General features: G+C 42.2%; 1 protein-coding gene across 1 annotated transcript; it reads right to left on the reverse strand.

Annotated features, from left to right (window-relative positions):
* Positions 1-16,306: 16,306 nt before the first annotated feature.
* On the reverse strand, positions 16,307-18,922 carry LOC125516981 (protein neprosin-like). Its single transcript, XM_048682225.2, has 6 exons — positions 18,734-18,922; positions 18,571-18,657; positions 17,969-18,154; positions 17,304-17,519; positions 17,057-17,203; positions 16,307-16,728 (listed from the first exon to the last, which is right to left on the reverse strand). Exons 1-6 carry the CDS (start codon positions 18,920-18,922, stop codon positions 16,351-16,353), a joined length of 1,203 nt encoding a protein of 400 aa, XP_048538182.2. The 3' UTR covers positions 16,307-16,350.
* Between the last annotated feature and the right edge of the window lie 517 nt (positions 18,923-19,439).

Genomic DNA, 19,439 nt, shown 5'->3' on the forward strand with positions numbered 1-19,439 from the left:
AGTAGTGGACTCGTGTGCGAAAACTATTTTACTAGTGGAGTCTCATAGGATAGCTTAGCCAAGACTCAAAGCCAGCTTGCTGCAATAACTCCACCACCTTCTTGAGAATGAGCATGTATAGTAGGTTCTGTTGTAAGACTTGCTAAGTACCTTTGTACTCATGTTTGCTTAATTACTGTTTTCAGACAACAACACCGCCCCCTTCGATGGGTTCTACGTAGACCTTTATGTCGACGAGTGACTAGCCACCCAGGTGGTGATCCTGGCCATGGAGGGCCATGTGTAGATAGACAGGCTTTGAGAAGCCTTCTTTCTTTCTAGTGTCTGTACTCAGACTAGTTGCTTCCGCTTGTGCTTGTATGATTGTATGACTTGAGTGTCGGGTCGTGTGACCCCTACCTGTATGAACATGTTTTGTATGGCTCTCTGGAGCCTTTAAATAAAGTACTTGAGTTGTAGAGTTTTGTTGTGATGCCATGTTGTATGCACTCATATCGGGCATATTGTGTGTATGATTGAAATGCTCGATCTGAGCGGGATCCGACAATCTAGTTGTTTATCCTTGGCAGCCTCTCATATGGGGAAATGTAGTCTAGTGCTTCCTGAGCGATAGTAGTCCGCTACAGCTCGGTTCACCGGAGTCCTGCTAGCCCAGCACTACTGCTCTGGACACTTGACTGGCCGGCATGTGTTTCACCTCGTTCCTATGTCTGTCCCTTCGGGGAAATGTCACGTGGTGACATCCGGAGTCCTGCCTAGCCTGCTACAGCCCGGGTTCCCCGGAGTCCTGTTAGCCCCGTGCTACAGCCCGGATTCACTCGCTGATGACCGACATGTTCGATGTGATTCATGTATACCTATCTCCATAGGTCTGTGCCGCTTTGGGTTCACGACTAGCCATGTCGGCCCGGGTTCTCTGTCATATGGATGCTAGCGACACTATCATATACGTGAGCCAAAAGGCGCAAATGGTCCCAGGCCATGGTAAGGCGACACCCGTGGGATACCGTGCGTGAGGCCGCAATGAGATATGAGGTATTACCGGCTAGATCGATGTGATATGGAATCGGGGTCCTGACAGTCCATGAGGCCCCATTCCTCTGTATTTTCTATCTCCTCCGGCTCGGAGTCGACTTCACCAAACTTGAAGACTAGTGGCAGATGATCATTCTATGCCATGGGGGTGGAGGTCTGCGGGGGGGAGGGAATGGGAGGCGAACAGTAAGGCCGCCCATATTAAACAGCGGCTCAGGCTCCATTAATGGAGAGGAAGGTGGCCGGCCATGGAAGTCAAAGGGCTCGCTTCCCAGTGAGCATGCGCAGCATACTGCTCGCACGCTTCCCGGTGAGCCTGCGCATTGGAGGACAGCTTGCATGCCTCTCGGTCAGCCTATGCACCGGACTGCGCTCGCACGCCTCCCGTTCAGTCAAGGTCAAGCAGCTGTCCGCAAAACACCTCCTATAGCCATTAAAACCAAGACACGTGGCGTCACGTGAATGGTTAACAGAACACACACAGTTTGAATTATACAAATGTTTGAGATATTAAATTGGCAGGTATTTTTTTCAAAATGCCTTTGTTGGCTGTCATTATTCGAGTGCGCCCTCTATCAAAATGGACATGAAAAAGACCACATTATGTCAGGTGCCATTCCATGATAGCATGCCAAGTTTCATGAATTTCAGGCGAGTTTTGGATTTACTAGAATTTAAAAACCAGGCATCTCAATGTTTTGTCGGCAATCAACGGTGCCCTGGTGTTTGAAATTCATTCCCATTTCTTGCATTGGACCTAAGCATGCACCCAAGGACATAGATTTGATTTTTCATCCAATTTATATGCACTGGAGCATGTGCATGTAGTTCAAATTTGAATTATGCACATAAATGCATTGAAAACTCAGTTAATGCATAAAAATGTCCAAAAGAACCCTAAAAAATCACAAAAATTGACACAACACTCTTGTTGTTCTATGTTGACACGAGAAAATTTTTGGAAGCAATAAGAGGCAGTGGATATCGTTTCATCCCCAAAGGTGTAACGTTCCCTACTGAAACCATGATGCTTGTTGTGAGAAGCTCTGGTTCGTGAGAAGCATATACCCAAACCTGCCCCAAACGGGACAAGAATTTTACCATGACATGTTGATGCCTCTCCATGAAAGCATGCCAAGTTTCATGAATTTCAGACGAGTTTTGGATTTACTAGAATTTTAAAACGCGGCATCTCAATGTTTTGCCGGCAATCAACGGTGCCCTGGTGTTTGAAATTCATTCCCATTTCTTGCATGGGACCTAAGCATGCACCCAAGGACATAGATTTGATTTTTCAACCAATTTATATGCAATGAAGCATGTGCATGTAGTTCAAATTTGAATTATGCACATAAATGCATTGAAAACTAAGTTAATGCATAAAAATGTCCAAACGAACCCCGAAAAATCCCAAAAATTGACATAACACTCCTGTTGTTCTATCTTGGCATGAGAAAATTTCTGAATGCAATAAGAGGCAATGGATATCGTTTTGTCCCCAAAAGTGGGACGTTCCATATCGAAACCATCATGCTTGCTGTGAGAACCTTTTGTTTGTGAGAAGCATACACCCGAGCCTGCCCCAAATGGGAAAAAAAATTAACATGGCATGTTGATGCTGCTCCATGATAGCATGCCAAGTTTCATGAATTTCAGACGAGTTTTGGATTTACTAGAATTTAAAAACCTGGTATCTCAATGTTTTGACGGCAATCAACAGTGCCCTGGTGTTTGAATTTCATTCCCATCTCTTGCATGGGACCTAGAAATTCACCCAAGGACACAGGTTAGATTTTTCAACCAACCTTAGTGCATTGGAGCATGTGCATGTAGTTCAAATTTGAATTATGCACATAAATGCATTGAAAACTCACTTAATGCATAAAAATGCCCAAACGAACCCCGAAAAATCCCAAAATTTGACACAACACTCCTGTTGTTCTTTGTTGACATGAGAAATTTTTTGAAAGCAATAAGAGGCAATGGATATCGTCCTGTCCCCGAAGGTGGTACGTTCCCTATCGAAACCATCAAGCTTGTTTTGAGAAGCTCTGGTTTGTGAGAAGCTTATACCCGAACCTGCCCCAAAAAATTTTCACCACGGCATATTGATGCCGCTCCATGATAGCATGCCAAGTTTCATGAATTTCATATGAGTTTTGGATTTAATAGAATTTAAAAACCAGGCATCTCAACGTTTTGCCAGCAATCAACAATGCCCTGGTATTTGAATTTCATTCCCATATCTTGCATGGGACCTAGAAATTCACCCAAGGACACACATGTGATTTTTCAACCAACTTTGGTGCATTGGAGCATGTGCTTGTAGTTCAAATTTGAATTATGCACATAAAATGCCTAGAAAACCCAGTTAATGTATAAAAAGGCCAAATGAACCCCGAAAAATTCCAAGATTGAACACAACATTCCTGTTGTTCTATGTTAACACTAGAAAAAAAAATTACAACAATAAGAGGCAACGGATATCGTCCCGTCACCAAAGGTTGTACGTTCCCTATTGAAACCATCATGCTTGTTGTGAGAAGCTCTGGTTTGTGAGAAGGTTGTACCCAAACCTTCCCCATATGGGACAAAATTTTCACCACGGCATGTTGATGCCGCTCCATGATAGCATGCCAAGTTTCATGAATTTCAGACGAGTTTTCGATTTACTAGAATTTAAAAACCAGGCATCTCAACATTTTGCCGGCAATCAACAGTGCCATGGTGTTTGAATTATATTCCCATCTCTTGCATGGGACCTAGAAATTCACCCAAGGACACACATGTGATTTTTCAACCAACTTTGGTGCATTGGAGCATGTGCTTGCAGTTCAAATTTGAATTATGCACATAAAATGCCTAGAAAACCCAGTTAATGTATAAAAAAAAGGCCAAACGAACCCTGAAAAATTCCAAGATTGAACACAACACTCCTGTTGTTCTATTTTGACACGGGAAATTTTTTAAAAGCAATAAGAGGCAATGGATATCGTCGCGTCACCAAAGGTGGTACGTTCCCTATCGAAACCATCATGCTTGTTGTGAGAAGCTCTGGTTTGTGAGAAGGTTATACCCGAACCTGCCCCATATGGGACAAAATTCTCACCACGGCATGTTGATGCCGATCCATGATAGCATGCCAAGTTTCATGAATTTCAGACGAGTTTTGGATTTACTTGAATTTAAAAACCAGGCATCTCAATGTTTTGCCGGCAATCAACAGTGCCATGGTGTTTGAATTTCATTCACATCTCTTGCATGGAACCTAGAAATTCACCTAAGGACACACATGTGATTTTTCAACCAACTTTGGTGCATTGGATCATGTGATTGTAGTTCAAATTTGAATTATGCACATAAAATGCCTAGAAAACCCAGTTAATGTATAAAAAAGCCAAACGAACCCTGAAAAATTCATTCCCATTTCTTCCATGGGACCTAAGCATGCACTAAAGGACACAGATTTGATTTTTCAACCAATTTGTATGCACTGGAGCATGTGCATGTACTTTAATTTTGAATTGTGCACCTGAAATGGCTAGAAAACCAGTTTAATGTATGAAATGTCCAAACGAACCCTGAATAATTCCAATTCTTTTAGGACACACATACAATTGCATGTTCACTACAGATAAAAGGCCTAGCAATTCAAACACCGTCCATTGCCACTGTGACCCCATTTTGGAATTCAAATCAAGTAGATCCCACACAGTTTATTCTCACCAACCGTGTGAGATGTAGTACAAAATATCTTGGAGCACCGTCGGTGTATAGTACAGCTATGTCTTATGCGAGAAGGTGCGTCGGCTACAGTCCACAGCCGGCGTGTCAAGCACACTAGCTCGCTCCCCCAAAACTCCTGCCTCTGCATCCCTCGCAATGTCAAAAATATCTGCCGCCTACTGTGAGGGTTGATGAAATTGAACTACATGTGCAACTATTTGCTATGTAGTTCAATTTCATCAATTAAAGTTTAACAATACCACTATGAATTATGATATTTGGTTGCTGTTAATGATATTGCAGTTAACATGCCTTTTCGTTTTTCAATTGTTGCTTAGCAACATGCATTGTACTGAATGACTAAATATGCAATCCCAGGCTACATAGCAACAAGGAAGAGTGTTACCTTAATGTTCTGTTGATGTCTATAAATACATGCAATAAAATCTTATATAATGGGATGGAGGAAGTGTTGTACTACATCATTTTCAATTTTTCTTTAGAACTTGGTGCCTTTAGGTACATATATCATTGCCAAAGATCCACACTCCCACCCTTTCTGTGTATGGGGCAATGAGATATTCATGAACCAACATCAAGTGAGGAAACTGATAAAGATTGTTACTAAAATGGGTCAAAAGATGTCAATTGAACTATTTGTTTACACTTTATGCAAGACAACTGTGAACTGCGGGATGGTAAGTAAGAAACCTATAGCCTTCTTTTTACTGCCCCTAATGAGTTGTGTTAGATGACAATATCTGAATCTTTTTTCTTTTGAAGTGGATCCTGAAGCAGTTTACTCAAGATTACCTCTCAAACTACATGATTGGCGGTTGGCCATCACAAGGGGTTGGACTAGAGTCCTGCATGCCTTCTGCATCCAGGAGAGCACAATAGGGCCATTCTGCTTCACCTTGTTTAACAACTGGAATGTCTGTCGCCTCTTTCTTTACCATCTGTAATAGTACAAGTATAGAACATATGTACCTATGAATCATTGTTTATTTGGTGCTTCTGTAATTCTTAAACATCTGTACCTGTGAATCGAATAATGCATTGGTTGTTTGAACCTGATGGATATGAATAAAGTTATAGCCTACTTTCAAGTTTATACTAGGTACAATTTTAAATAGTAGAAATTAAATTAGGGCGAAAGTACATTGTGCAGGTCATTACGGAACACACGGTTGGTAAAACACAAACGTTTGCAATATACACCATAATTCAAGATGGTTCACAGAGAGGAAACGTGTGCAAGCATGCACACAGTTGCCGTTTGCAAAGCGTGTGTGATGTCAGACACTATGACATACGATGCGGGAAAACTAAATGTGTGTGATTGACTAACTATCATACATGGTTTATAATCATGAACTGTTTGTGATGTGCCAGGCATCGTAAATCTCCCGTGCCTAGAATCTACCTAGAAAACTGCCATGCCTGGAATCTGCCTAGTTTTAGGCAGAACCACAAACCTCCGATTGTGATGGCAATGCGAGCACAAACGAGTGGCAAGGATGAAGCGTTTGGGATATTCGATATATCGGAAACGGTTATATAGGGACAACTATATGCATCAAGGCTCCCTATCCCCGACGGTTTCTGGGTCGTGTGGGAAGGACCCCCCTATCGCCCACACTCACTTGGAGACAGTTCCATATGCCGTCGCGGAAAGGTGTTACAAACTGTTTGTTTAGGACCGATGCACACCAGTGAGTTTTCAATAATTTCTCTTCTTCCTGTTTTGAAAGGTTAGCACTAATAATAACAGGATATATCTTCTTTTCATCAAGATAGGCATATATAAGGGTATCAGGTAATGGTTTAAGCTCAAACACGGCATCACCCTTGGGTGGAGGAGGATCCCCTATAATTTCAGCAAGCAAATTGTGTTTCAAAATAGGTCCCTCCTTAAAGAATACTTCATCTATTTCCCTTCTTTCATTCATAAACATATCATTTTCATGGTCTAGCAAATATTGTTCTAAAGGATCGTTAGGAGGCACGACAATAGAAGCAAGACCAATAATTTCATCTTTACTAGGCAATTCTTTATCATGGGGTTGTCTACGAAATTTAGCAAAATTGAAATCATGAGACATATCCCCTAAACCAATAGTAACAACATCCTTTTTGCAGTCTATCTTAGCATTAACAATATTCAAGAAGGGTCTACCAAATATAATGGGACAAAAGTCATCTTGTGGGGAACCAAGAACAAGAAAATCAGTAGGATATTTAACTTTCCCACACAAGACATCAACATCTCTACTAATTCCAACTGGTGAAATAGTATCTCTATTGGCAAGCTTAATTGTAACATCAATATCTTCTATCTCAGCAGGTGCAATATCATGCATAATTTCTTTGTATAAAGAATGAGGTAGTGCACTAGCACTAGCACCCATATCACGTAAAGCCATGATAAAAGTGATCTCCTATTTAAAAAGAAATAACAGGCATGCCTACAATAGGTCTATGTTTATTTTTAGTATCGGGTCTAGCAATTCTAGGAGCTTCATCACAGAAGTAAATAACATGTCCATCAATATTATCGACCAAGAGATCTTTAACCATGGCAATACTAGGTTCAACTTTAATTTGCTCGGGGGGTGTAGGTGTTCTAGTATTACTCTTACGAACCACAGTTGAAGCTTTAGTATGATCCTTTATTCTAGCAGGGAAAGGTGGTTTCTCAATATAAGCGGTAGGAACAATAGGATCAACATTATAAGTGATAGTCTTTTCTTCAACTTTAATAGGTTCAACTACTTTTACTTCAATGGAGGATGATATTTAAGCCACTTCTCCTTAGGGAGATCAACATGAGTAGCAAATTATTCACAGAAAGAAGCTACTATTTCAGAGTCAAGTCCATATTTACTGCTAAATTCACGAAAAGCATCGGTATCCATAAAAGATTTAACACAATAAAACTTAGGTGTTATGCCTGACTCCCCTTCGCGGAGTTCCCAATCTTTGGAGTTGCGTTTAATTCTTTCCAATAAATCCCATTTTAATTCAATTGACTTCATCATAAAAGAACCAGTACAAGAATCCAAACCCTCCATCCCTATTATGGGTTTGGCCTTTAGCCTTCTGGGGAGTTCGGCGTCCGAAGACGGGGAATCGACCCCAGCCGGACTCACCCTCCCCTCTACGGATTCGGCTTTTAGCCCCGACAGTGGTATGGTGTCTGAAGTCCAGGGTTCGGCCTTGGCCGGACTTGTGCCCCGCTCCACCATCACGACAGAGGTCAACTCCGAAGAGGCCTCATATGCAGATCCGGCCAGCCTGGACTTATTGAACGAGGCCCTGGACTAGATCCAGATAATGGCTATTGTCGATGGCCAGTCCTCGTCCCACGCTCAGCAGAGCCTTAAGGTAGGCAATAGGGAATTTTACGTTCCACCCACCTCCCACCTAATAGCCATGATCAAAGATTTAACCGACATGCTAGACTGTGCCTCCGAGGAGGCTGATGACATGGACGACGATGGTGAGGCCACGACCCCTCCCGTCACTAACCGATGGACGACCACAACCACCTACAACATATGTGGACACCCGCAAGGATGATGATGATGGTGCCAATGGGGACGGTACCCCCAGAAGGGATGATAAACCTGGAGAGGAGACCCCCAAGCGCCAGAGGCAACACCGACGCTCCAAGGGGCGATGTAGCAGGGAAAGCAACACGGGCATCGCAGACAACGACACCCTGGACAATGCAGAAGACCTCGGCGACCCCGCCCCCGTACACCAATCTGACGGCTTAGAGGGCAGGAGGGTCAGCATACTCACGAGGACCCCAATGATTCTGAAGACAACAACTATATGCCCCTCTCCGAAGAGGAATTCAACCTTGGACCTAAGGACTTTATCATCCCAGAAGATCCATTGGAACAAAAGCGATTCAAGCAATAGCTAATAGCTACCTGATACGTCCATTTTGCATCATGCTTTTATATCGATATTTATTGGATTGTGGAATGTCATTACACATTATGTCATAATACTTATGCCTTTTCTCTCTTATTTTACAAGGTTTACATGAAAAGGAGCAAATATTATAGACCTATTCTACACAACTCCAAAAGTCCTGAAACTACACGGAAGTCCGTTTTGGAATATATAAAAAATATTGGGTGAAGAAAGCAGCAGAGGGGGCTACCCACCGTCCACGAGGGTGGGGGGCACTCCCAACTCCCCTGGGCGCGCCCCCTGCTTCGTGGGCCCCCTGGCAGGCCTCCGGTGCCCATCTTTTGCTATATGAAGTCTTTCGCACTGGAAAAAGTAAGAAGGAAGCTTTCGGGATGAAGAACCACCATCTCGAGGCGGAACCAATCTAGGGCTCTGGCAGAGCTGTTCTGCCGGGGAAACATCCCTTCGGGAGGGGGAAATCATCACCATCGGCATCACCATCGATCCTCTCATCGGGAGGGGGTCAATCTCCATCAACATCTTCACCATCACCATCTCCTCTAAAACCCTAGTTCATCTCTTGTATCTGATCTTTGTCTCAAAACCTCAGATTGGTACCTGTGGGTTGCAAGTAGTGTTGATTACTCCTTGTAGTTGATGCTAGCTCGTTTATTCGGTGAAAGATCATATGTTCAGATCCTTTATGCATATTAATACCCCTCTGATTATGAACATGAATATGATTTGTGAGTAGTTACGTTTGTTCCTGTGGACATGGGAGAAGTCTTGCTATAAGTAGTCATGTGAATTTGGTATTCGTTCGATATTTTGATGAGATGTATGTTGTCTCTCCTCTAGTGGTGTCATGTGAACGTCGACTACATGACACTTCACCATTGTTTGGGCCTAGGGGAAGGCATTGGGAAGTAATAAGTAGATGATGGTTTGCTAGAGTGACAGAAGCTTAAACCCTAGTTTATGTGTTGCTTCATAAGGGGCTGATGTGGATCCACATGTTTCATGTTATGGTTAGGTTTACCTTAATACTTCATGTAGTTTGCGGATGCTTGCAAGAGGGGTTAGTCATAAGTGGGATGCTTGTCCAAGGAAGGGAAGTACCCAAGCACCGGTCCACCCACATATCAAATTATCAAAGTAATGAACATGAATCATATGAGCATGATGAAAACTAGCTTGACGATAAGTCCCATGTGTCCTCTGGAGCATTTTCCTTTATGTAAGAGTTGTCCAGGCTTGTCCTTTGCTAAAAAAGGATTGGGCCACCTTGCTGCACCTTGTTTACTTTTGTTACTTGTTATCCGTTACAAATTACCTTTTCACAAAACTATCTGTTACCGATAATTTGAGTGCTTGCAGAGAATACCTTATTGAAGACTGCTTATCATTTCCTTCTGCTCCTCGTTGGGTTCGACACTCTTACTTATCAAATGGACTACGATAGATCCCCTATACTTGTGGATCATCAAGACTCTTTTCTGGCGCCGTTGCCAGGGAGTGAAGCGCCTTTGGTAAGTGGAACCTGGTAAGGAAAAATTTATATAGTGTGCTGAAATTTACTGTCACTTGTTACTATGGAAATTAATCCTTTGGGCGAGTTGTTTGAGGTATCTTCACCTCGACCAGTAGAGCAAAGAGTTGCTCCTCAACCTACTGAGCCTACTAAAAATGTTTACATTGAAATTTCTTTGGGTATGATAGAGAAACTGCTAGCTAATCCTTTTACAGGAGATGGAACATTACATCCTGATTTGCACCTAATCTGTGTGGATGAAGTTTGTGGAGTATTTAAGCTTGCAGGTATGCCCGAGGATGTTATCGAGAAGAAGGTCTTCCCTTTATCTTTGAAGGGAAAGGCAGTGACATGGTTTATGCTATGCGATGATATTGGATCATGGAACTACAACCAATTGAAATTGGAATTTCATCAAAAGTTTTATCCTATGCATCTGGTTCATCGTGATTGTAATTATATATATATATATATAATTTTTGGCCTTGCCAAGGATAAAGTATCGCTCAAGCTTGGGGGAGGCTTAAGTCAATGTTATATTCATGCCCCAATCACGAGCTCTCAAGAGAAATTATTATTCAAAAAAATTATGCTCGGCTTTCTCTAAATAATCACTCCATGCTCAATACGGACCGATTCCTAGTCTTTGGACGTAGGTAGTGCTTCTGAGCTGGAGGCCAGTAGCGCAGTAGGGGCCGATCCGGAGATCGGACCGGGGGGAGGGTCCGAATTCAATGCTTAGGAGGCTGAGTTTGTTGAAGGTACGACTGAAAAACCAGTGAAGATCATATTGCCTTGAGCGTCAGTGACATACTTGAGGTTGACAAACCTGATATGCTACTGCGGGGCGAAATTGTCGACCTGGTTGAGACGACCAGTCGAGTCAACATGCAGGAAAATGCTTCCGAACATGAAAAGTTGCCCGAGGATGAAGATGTCCCTGGTGTTGATGCCATCCCCGATGATCAGGCGAGCCATCGATCCTTCGGTGATCCGACAGTGGAATTCTCAATGAAAGCACCAATTTCGATGTCAAAATCGTAGGATCTCGGGTAGGGGGTCCCGAACTGTGGATCTTGGATCGATGGGGAGCAAGGGATGCAGAGCACGATATTTACCCAGGTTTGGGCCCTCCCGAAGAGATAATACCCTACGTCATGCTTGATTATATTGCTTGTGTATACAGGGGTTACAGGGTTGATCTACCTCAAGATCAGAGGAACTAAACCCTAACTAGTAGGATGGTGATTGTTCTCTTGGCCTCTACGGACTAAGACCCCTGGTTTATATAGACACCAGGGGTACTAGGGTTTACATAAAGTCGGTTACATAGAAAGGAACACCGAATCTTCCATCTTGACTTGGAGCACACACCAAGGCAGTAAAGTCTTCAGACCAGACACAATGCGTCCCAACAGTCCGGCCCATGAGAGCTGGGTCAGCCTCCTGAGGACCCCTAGTCCAGGACTCCCTCACAAACCACATCCCTTCCCAACTTACTCTGGTTCCGTTAGTCATCTCCATGTTCTTTACAAATGTTTTGTTACAATATCAAGTTCATAATAAGCCACCAAATTATCTGTAAATATGACTAGTTTAATATAGAGCCCAAATGTAATGTGATTTACAATTATTTTGGGAAAAAGATCCATCATGAACAGAGTCTCATGTCATCAAAAGTTAATCGCCAGGGGAAGCTATGGGCAAGGATGCTCGACAAAGAAAATAAGAACACACCGTGAGCATACTCATTTGCAAACAGTAGAGGAAAAAACCTTCAAATAGTTTGTTTAACTTCTAGACTGCATGTAGCACCCAAGATGTGGTTCTATCCCAATCATGTGATGAATTCATGATCGGGGCACAACCGCATTTCGAGCGCATAGCAAGGTGGATATCATTACAACATACCATGTACTGAATATATGAGAATACAAGATAAAGGCTTACACTCGCCACAAGCTACAACATGAAGACATCAATACATCAATACATAACAACCATCATACAGAACAGCAGAATCCGACTACGGATGAAATCAAACAAAAAAGAAGAACGACATCCACCCTACTAATCCAGGCTCCCTGACACGGAACCTATCCCTTGCACGAGGAAGAAGAACTCCAAAAGCAATCAAGCATCGCTCTCACATTAGATCATCGCATTACCTGTACCTGCAACTATTGTTGTAGTAATCTGTGAGCCACGAGGACTCAGCAATCCCATTACCATGGGTGTCAAGACTAGCAAAGCTTAATGGGTAGGAAAGGGTAAGTGGTGAGGTTGCAGCAGCGACTAAGCAATGTATGGTGGCTAACTCACGAGTACAAGAGTAAGATGAGAAACTACGCAAACGGTCGCAAACTAGTAATGATCAATAAGTGATCCTGAACTACTTACATTCAAACATAACCCAACCGTGTTCTCTTCTCGAACTTCCCCCAAAAAAGACAGCCATGGTTACGCAACACGATTGGTGTATTTTAATTGAATTTACTTCGAGTCCTCTACAACCGGATATTTACAAATTCCCATCTGCCACATAACCGTGGGCACGACTCTCGAAAGTTTAAACCCTGTAGGGGTGTCCCAACTTAGCCCATGACAAGCTCACGATCTGCGGAGGCAATCCTCCGTCGCGGGAACCTCCGATCAAACTCGGAATCCCGGTGCACAAGACATTTCGGCAATGGTAAAACTAGTCCAGCAAGACTTCCTGATGCACCGACCTAGCCTGATAGGATTTGCGCTATCTCATTCTCAGGGTACACGGGATGAGCAAAGCGTACAGGTATATACCAAATACCCCAAGTTGCCTAGGGGCGGTCCCGCACGGTGCTCTAGTTTGGACCAACACTCATGAGGAGCACTGGCCCGGGTTGTTGATTAAGTCCACAGGGGGCAGCAAGTCCCTATGCAAGTTTTAGCTGTTATTAGGCAAATGGAAAACCAATGTTGGGACTTGCTGGAAGAGTTTTATTCAAAGCGAACTATCAAGAGGGCCCCATACCCTTCATCGTGTTAGGGACGCCAAATCAAGGAACATAACACCGGTATGACGGAAACTAGGACGGCAAGAGTGGAACAAAACACCAGGAAAAAGGTCAAGCCTTCCACCCTTTACCAAGTATATATATGCATTAATTAAATAAGAGATATTGTGGCATCCCATGATATCCATGTCCCAACATGGAACAGCCTGCAACTAGCAACGCTATAAGAGGGGCTGAGCAAAGCGGTAACATAGCCAAACAATGGTTTGCTAGGAAGGGTGAAAATGTTAGAGACTAACATAGCAATTTGGGAGGTTTGATAAACAAGTGGTGGGTAGCGTGACATAGCGATAGCATCGAGACAACTAGCATAGCAAAGATAGTAGTGAGATTCAAGGTGACGGTCATCTTGCCTGAGATCCCGCTAGGAAGAAGACCGAATCCATGAAGAAGACAAACCAACGTAGTCGAAGGATCCTCACAATCGCAACGTAACCGGAAGGAGAAGCCCAACCGAAAAGAAGCAAACGACATAGTAAACAAGCAAGTATAATCATGGCATGATGCACAATCAAGTATGATGCATGTCCGGTTTAATGACTCATGGCATGGCAAAGTGCAACAAACAATACTACAAGTTAAGTGGAGTTCAATATGCAACGAGTTGCATATTGTCGAAACACCACAGGACTTATTTAGTTCTCTCTCGGTTATGTACCCAACAATATAAATGTTATTAAACATGGCAAGGGGTGAAGCATAATAAAACTACCTATCTAGGCAAGTTTAAATGAGGCTGGAACAACAAACAACAATTCCGGAAAATCCCCATATGCATATTTCAAAGTTAGTACGGTTCTTCCCTATACATAATTTTAGAGTTATTAAACATACAAAGTAATGCCACCATGTTAATCTATGTATTTTTCCACCCCATTTACATATATAGTTTATTAGATTCGGAGCTACGTTTATTTAGTTATGAAATAAATCATTTTAACATGGCATTTGAGCAAATTTAATCAAACAACATTTTAAACATAGATGGAAGTGGCAAATTATGAAAGTACATGAAATTCTAAGAATTTTACAAGTTTAAATCATTTTAAACCGATGCATGGTTTGTAAGTTATTAAATGCATGAAGCTTAGGGTATTTTCTGCAAATTTGGTAAATTCTGGATAAATCGACAAAATCGCATAACTGGAAAAAAACATGAACAGGCCGAATCTGCTGGAACTGGGCTACATAGGGCATGGGCGTAGAACTCTATCCTACGCACAGGGCGAGGCATAGCATCAAAAACAGAACGGGCCAAGCCCACTAGTAGAGAGCAGGCGAGCTGAGGGGCTGCTCACAATGGGCTCCAGGGAGCTGGGCCTTGGGGATCGTGGCTGGGCATTGGGCGCTGGAAAGGCTTGCTGGCGAGGTCAACGCACGGCTCGGGCATGTGACCGTGAGGCAGAGGAGGCCGAGTGCGAGCAGGGGAACTTCGCGCGACTCCAACGAGGGGCTGCAGCGCGGATCCGGCGGGCGACGCGACGGGGAGGTGGCCGGAGGAGGCGGACCGGGGGCCCTTGGGCAGGGAAGCAGCGGCGAGCTCCTGGTGGTGGTGGTCGACGCCTTGGTTCCGGCAGGTTGGCGCGCGAGCCGGCGAGGAACTCCGGCGACGGGTGGCTGACGGTGACGTGAGCGCCAGCAACGGGCAGAGGGAGGCAGATCCGGTGGAGCTCAACTCCGGCGAGCTACTGCTCGTTGTCGGCCGGACGGAGACGGGTCGAGGGCGGCGGCGCTCCTGCTTGAACGGGGTGAGAGAAACAGAGAGGTTAGAGAGAGAAAAGGGGGGAAAGAGAGGACGGGGGGCACGGGCAGGGACGTGACTTGAGAGGCCGGCGCAGGAGAGCTCCAGCTTGGCGGCACGGGAGTGCGTGGACAAAGGCGGCTACGAGGACTTGGTGTTGTTGGTCTTCGGGAAGGACAAACGGGAGGCACGGGAGCTTGGCTCCATGGAAGTGCTCGAGAGGGAGGGGATCCAGTCGCAGTTCCTGCCGATCCAAAAGCGAGGGAGGCTGCGGCTTTGCTATGGTTGGGAGGCGACGGAAAAGAAGGATGGTGGTTGGCTGTGGGTGATCCCGATGAGGATTGAGCGGGTGGGGGCGCGATGGGGCAAGAAGCCTAGGTTATAGGGTTAGGAAAGTAGGTCTATATATATATATAGAAAAGGAGGGTTAAGTTTGGACCCTTCGATTAAATCAGACGGTCGAGAATAAATAGGCTAGGGAGTCCAATGAATAAAACGAAGATATTTTAAGGATGTTTGGGGATGATCCGGACTCATCGGTCACGACTGCCCGGGTCGGGTTCGGGACAACTTTCAGACGCGCACGCGAGAGGGGTTTGAGAGAGGTCGACAAAGACAAGGGATCCTGACAAAAAGTCAACGGAGACAAAGCGAGAAGCGGCAACTACGAGTAGATGCAAGTTTTAAAACAATGACGACAACGAGTGCCGATGCAAAGCGAATGATGCGATGATGAAAAGCAACAAACAAATAAAAAAAGACACGCTGACAACGAGAAACATGGAAGTGGTCTGGAGCATCGGTCTCAGGTTGTCACACTGCAGTTGGTCTCTATGCCAATTGGGGCAATGGGTCATCTAGTCAATATAGGTTCCACCACACAATCAATAGTTATCAATGCAATGAAAGTTAACTCAATGAAATTAGTTGAAAGCAGCTTCGTGAAAATCTCATGTGTCCTCGATATTGATTTGATCAATATAAGTACTTCAATCGGCTTGTCTTTAAGCATTATTAAGGACAGGGTCACTTTCTGCACAATTGCACTTTTGTTATAAGGTACGTTCTTGTGATATAAACGAACTATCAAATAATGCTTGCAGCTTTTACATTGGTTCCTTATTAGTTTCCATCAACCAATTCCTTCTCCTACTCGGATATTTCTACACTCTTACTTGTCGAAAAGGGCTACAACAGATGCCCTACACCGGTGGGTTATAATGACTTGGTTTATCCACTACTATACATTTTAGCATGATAAAATCAAAACAACTACGTGTCCAAGTTGACAAATTATTAGATTATGGAAAATTTATTTATAATTGTACAATATATATTTAAACAAAAGCACCAGGTCCACCATAGTAAGTGTGCACACCATAGTCATTATATCCGTAACCATAAGCCTTCGCAGTATATTTTGATGAACTGGTGACGACAAGACGAGCTTTCCGGGCATCTGGATTAGCATACTTGTTTTTATTATCTACAATTAGGATATTTCTTACAACTGCTGCTTTTCCACGTTCTTCGGAAGCAAAATGACCACTACCCATCTGCGGAGAGTCTGATGAGGCTGTTGGACCTTGAACATACCCACCCCATAATGCAGAATTACATTGATCCTTCATGAAATGGAAAATTTCCTTTGGCCAATATCCAATATGTATGTTTCGTTCACCGTAAGACACCCACCAATTTTTACTCACTGGGTCCTAGAATAAATCAAGGTTCATGGTAAACACTTCAATAGACTTGAAATGAATACTAGTCGATCAAATGTTTGTGTTGAATTGAAATTATCCTTATAAGTGTATACCATATTAACATCAATATATGATGAAAGAGATATTTGGTACTCTCACATCTATGTTAATATTTTCTTAAATTGAAAGTTTTTAGTAAGATTGTGCTATCTAATGGTTTGGCCACCTATAAGATTGATTTAAGCACTGTCTCCAGGTTTTCATCAAAATATAATTCTTGTATTTCGTACGACAAAATGAAATACAAGTATCAACAAAAATATTAACATGAGAATACCTTGAAAATGGAAACATCTATGATGTATTGTGGTCCTCCATAGATAGAAACTGGTTTAAGTCTTCCTCCTAGACCAACACTTGAGCTAACTTGTACAAAAGCGCCACAATCATGATCAGGGCAAATTGTGTTCTTTAAGCCATCAACCTTTACAGAGATGTGTTCCAAGGTCAATAACAACTATATCATTCTAAGTTACTCACACTAAATTGAAGAATGCACATCCAAGGAAATAGTTATAGATTACCCAAGCAACGTGAAACCTAGCAAGGCTGTCACCACTGTAGCTTGGATATACCCAAGAACCAACACCTATCCCATCTGCAAGTCCTACTCTTTGTCTCCCATTAATTTGTATCCATGATGCACTTAGATCCTTACTATCATTCTTCACCTTAGGTTCATAGAAAGTTATTTTAGCCCGCGTTCCGTATAGCACATCTAGATACTCGAATCCTGCAATCTGCAAGCCCAAATAATATATTGGTTTGTTTATAATGAAAATACAAATTAAATGCTTATTAAACATAAGAAAGATTGATGTTGCATCACAACAAAAATTTGTTGAACATCACTTAATGGTGCCACTAAGGCAAATATTGACCAAACACTTTGAGAAACTTTCATCCACTCTAATGGCAACACAAATATTATATGTAAAAATTAAATTGGTTTGTACATTTCAAAATCAGTTATTTCCCTTTACTTATTGGACTACCTTGGACCATCTATTTCATTTAAAGTATGAATTTAATGCGATAAAATCCTATAATACGATTAGATAATTATTGATGTCACATGTGGATTGAAAGGAAATAAAATTGGTGTGTATTCAAGAACTCCAAGTTAAAGTCGATATTGATATAGTCTACCATGATAAATAGATGACTCCAAAATTATATTGAAACTCACCTCCTGTTGTTCATTCTTGCTAATCACTTTGTCAATAGCTTGTACTAGCTTGTGGACCCTTCTGTTGTTGCGCAATATTGGAATCGTTCCTGTAGAGCACTCAATCAAAGACAATTGGGCTGGTGGCCTGTCATGAATCGACGGGGATTTGGTAGGAATACTCTGTGGGAAAGAGCTTGGTTCCATCTATTTAATTGGAAAATTTTAATCAACATAAAATTTAAGAAAATATTGATCAAAATTGTGCATGTGCGTGTTTGTGTTATAGTGCATAATTAAATATATCCCCACAATTAGTGGAACTCACATTTTTTATTGTTTGGTGATCATATCAAAATGTTGCATATTCATGTTCTAAACTATAAAGAGAGCATGAAGAACAATTTAACAACGCTAGATTTGTGGCAAGATCTTGTTTATGAAGTATTACTATAAGCACCAAAATTGCGAAATATTGCTACCATGATTACATATACTACCTAGCTACATGCCACTAATTATTTCAAATAACTTACCATTCCTTTATGGATCAAAATAAGAATATATACCATTGACTTAGCCACTATATGCATGTTATAATATGTTGATTATAAAAAACTTGCCTGCATTTTGTGGTGTTTCAGTAGTGGATGGCTAAAGGCTGGTTGTAGGTTCACATCGATGCAGTCATAGACATCTCCTTTGTCAACCTATTATCGTATCTCCTCAACTCAATAAACTCAAAATTGGTGATAGTTATATAAACTAAGATGAATTCATACATACCACAATAGTAGTATTGACTTTTTGATTCAAAGGGACCCCGCTAGTATTTTTGTCTCCTCTTATACACTTAACTTCTTTTCCTCCAAGGGCTAGAATTAGACATGCTAAGAGAATGGTCACACTAACATATGTATTTTCTTTCATGGTGGAAATATGAAATGTTTGTTTTGTTAATGTGTCTACCATCATATTTATAAGGTTCCAAACTATCCTGACATAAATGGTTGTTATTTAAGAACAACAATAACTTGCATTGATGGGATAAAGATATAATATATCAAAAAACATGGTATTAACTGCATAATATACACTAATCATGCTAAGTCTTGGTTTTTTATTAACAAAATCTTGAAGTACTAATGCCAAAAAATATTCGACTTATGTATTAAATGGAAAGATCTTCATGACTATTGTCCCATATTGATAATGTTAGCCCTAGGTGACTGGTCATCTATATTGTAGATAAGACAAGATAGTTGTACGACCTCTTGGTTTCTTATTATCGAAATATTGGAGTAATGCCCAAAAAATATTTGAGTTATGTAATAAAAAAGTCATCAATTAATGTCCCATATGGATAAGGTTCACTCGAGTAGATTGCTCTCCACATAGAGCGCATTTACAAGATGCATCACTCTCTCCTCGCACCATGTCCACTATGTCACCTGATAACCCCTAGGTGTGGGAATTTTTGTGGCCCTTTTCC

The sequence above is a fragment of the Triticum urartu genome, chromosome 6A, assembly GCF_056163025.1.
Source record: "Triticum urartu cultivar PI428250 chromosome 6A, HENAU_Tu73, whole genome shotgun sequence".
NCBI classification, from domain to species: Eukaryota; Viridiplantae; Streptophyta; class Magnoliopsida; order Poales; family Poaceae; genus Triticum; species Triticum urartu.

Bases quoted from the DNA above. Each gene is read 5' to 3' on its own strand.
- LOC125516981 (XM_048682225.2), bottom strand. From the start codon at position 18,922: ATGATGGTAGACACATTAACAAAACAAACATTTCATATTTCCACCATG. The intron at 18,155-18,570 runs GCAAGTTTTTTA...CCAATTAAATAG, and splicing joins TGAAACACCACAAAATGCAG to ATGGAACCAAGCTCTTTCCC. The intron at 17,204-17,303 runs GTAATCTATAAC...ATCTCTGTAAAG, and splicing joins CTAGGTTTCACGTTGCTTGG to GTTGATGGCTTAAAGAACAC.